Source organism: Dipodomys ordii, unplaced genomic scaffold, assembly GCF_000151885.1.
Source record: "Dipodomys ordii isolate 6190 unplaced genomic scaffold, Dord_2.0 Scaffold4084, whole genome shotgun sequence".
NCBI classification, from domain to species: Eukaryota; Metazoa; Chordata; class Mammalia; order Rodentia; family Heteromyidae; genus Dipodomys; species Dipodomys ordii.
In genome coordinates, this window is record NW_012271298.1 from 7,423 (window position 1) to 9,560 (window position 2,138).

The window sequence follows — 2,138 nt, forward strand, 5'->3', positions numbered from 1 at the left end:
CAGCTCAAGGCTAGAGCTCTACCACTTGAGCCACAGCGCCACTTCCGGCTTTTTTTCTTTTTGCTTATGTGGTGCTGAGGAATCGAACCCAGGGCCTCAAGCATGCAAGGCAAGCGCTCTACCACTGAGCCACCTTCCCAGCCCGGGGTCCTCCTTTCTTCCAGAGCCTGGTAGGTCCCATTTGAACCCTGAGTTCAAACCCCAGTACTAACATTTTTTTTTAAGTCTTTTTCTCTGAAACCTTTAGGTCTTGTTGGCAATTGTCTCCGTCTCCTCTGGTTTGCCAGCTTTCCAAAACTTTTTCCTTGCCAAACAATTCATCCTGAAGCCAATGGCCTGCTCCAAGTGGAGAGGAAGGGATTTGGGGCCCAACTTTCAATACATGCTGCCAAGGAGATTTGGCTACATCCTGTCAAACACACTGACCTGGCTCTGTGTCTGCAGCTATCTTAACCATTGGCAAATTCCTGCATTCCTCCAAAGAAATGATCAGTGGCAATAATCTTTAGTAATGGCAAGCAGTGTTGTGCTGGGCATTAAGCAACCAGGGCTTTCCAACCTCACCTCCATAAGGAAGAGGCCTCGGGATCGAGCCTCGGCAACCATCTCCCGGACTTCTGCCGCAGTCACACCCATGGGCTTCTCACACAGGACAGCCTTGCCGGCTGCCAGGCAAAGTAGCACGGTATCCTTGTGCTGGGGGTGCTGAGTACCAACATAGACTACCTCTAGAATGGAAGGAAGTTTGGAGGTCAGCAGCCCTCTCCACCAAAGACTCTGCACAGGACCCAAGTCATTAGGGGCCTTGCCCCAGCATCCCTAGACTTTCACAGGAAGAGAACCAGTCAAAGCCAACTTGATTACTATATAGTGAGACCCTTTCCCAAAAAGAAAAAGAGTGGAAAGACTAAGCTAATGTTATTACTTCAGACAGGTATGGCAGTTCACACTTGTAATCCTGGCAATGGAAAATCTAAGGCCTCTCTTGAGGTCTGCTCAGCGTACATAGTGAGTTCCCCGCTCACCCACGTTGGGGTCCTTGGCCAGTTCCGCATAGGAGCCGTAGGCTTTGGGGATGTCGTGTTTTCTGGCAAACTCCTTTGCCCGGCTCAGATCGCGCGCAGCCACTGCCACCACCTGGAGGGAAAACAGGGTCAGACTCAGAAGCTCGGGCAGGTGCAGAAGACAAATGGGTGGGAGGCAGGTGAGAGGGGAGGCCCGGGAGTGAGGACCTTCAAGGTGAGAGGGTGCAGCTATGGGGGACGTTTCCCCTGGATACTTGGCTCAGGGGAGTGGCTGGGAAAGACGGCCTAAATCCCCTAAGCTCTCTAGGATGGTTTCTTGTCACCTTAGCACTTAAACCAAGACCCTCCCCTGATCAATTTATGTTTTGTGTGCTGTTCCTGGGGTTTGAACTCAGGGCCTGGGCACTGTCCCTGAGCTTGCTTGCTTGCTTTCTTCTTTTTTTTTTTTGGTGGGTCGTGGGGCTTGAACTCTGGGCGTGGGCACTGTCCCTGCACTCTTCAGCTCAAGGCAAGTGCTCTACCCCCTTGAGCCACAGCACCACTTCCGGTTTTCTAGTGGTTTATTGGAGATAAGAGTCTCACGGACTTTCCTGCCTGGGCTGGCTTTGAACCGCGATCCTCAGATCTCAGCCTCCTGAGTAAGCTAGGATGACAGGCGTGAGCCACTGGTGCCTGGCTTCTTTCTTTCTTTCTTTGGCACTGTCCCTTACCTTTCCTTTCTTTCTTTCTTTCTTTTGCACTGTCCCTTACCTTTCCTTTCTTTCTTTCTTTTGCACTGTCCCTTACCTTTCTTTCTTTCTAAGGCTGGCGCTCTACCACTTGAGCCACAGCACCACTTCCGGCTTTTTTCCTTTTGTTTATGTGGTGCTGAGGAATAGAACCCAGGGCCTCAGGCATGCAAGGCAAGCGCTCTACAACTGAGCCACCTTCCCAGCCCCACTTTTCCTAATTTCTAAAAAAGGTGTAACAGATATGATAGCCCGGGTCCTTTTTTACTTTTTCTTGTGTTTTTCTTTTCTTTTGTTTCTTCCCTGCCCCCCCCCCCCAGTAATGGGTCTTGAACTCTGGGCCTGGGTGCTCTCCCTCAGCTCTTCAGCTCAAAGCTAGCACTCT

General features: G+C 51.0%; 1 protein-coding gene across 1 annotated transcript; it reads right to left on the reverse strand.

Annotated features, from left to right (window-relative positions):
• Positions 1 to 456: 456 nt before the first annotated feature.
• On the reverse strand, positions 457 to 1,232 carry LOC106002175 (trans-1,2-dihydrobenzene-1,2-diol dehydrogenase-like; the record flags this gene model as incomplete). The annotated part of the gene is made up of 2 exons (XM_013037095.1): positions 457 to 728; positions 1,026 to 1,232. Coding segments are annotated over 2 exons (446 nt in total), but the record flags the coding sequence as incomplete, so codon positions are not given.
• Between the last annotated feature and the right edge of the window lie 906 nt (positions 1,233 to 2,138).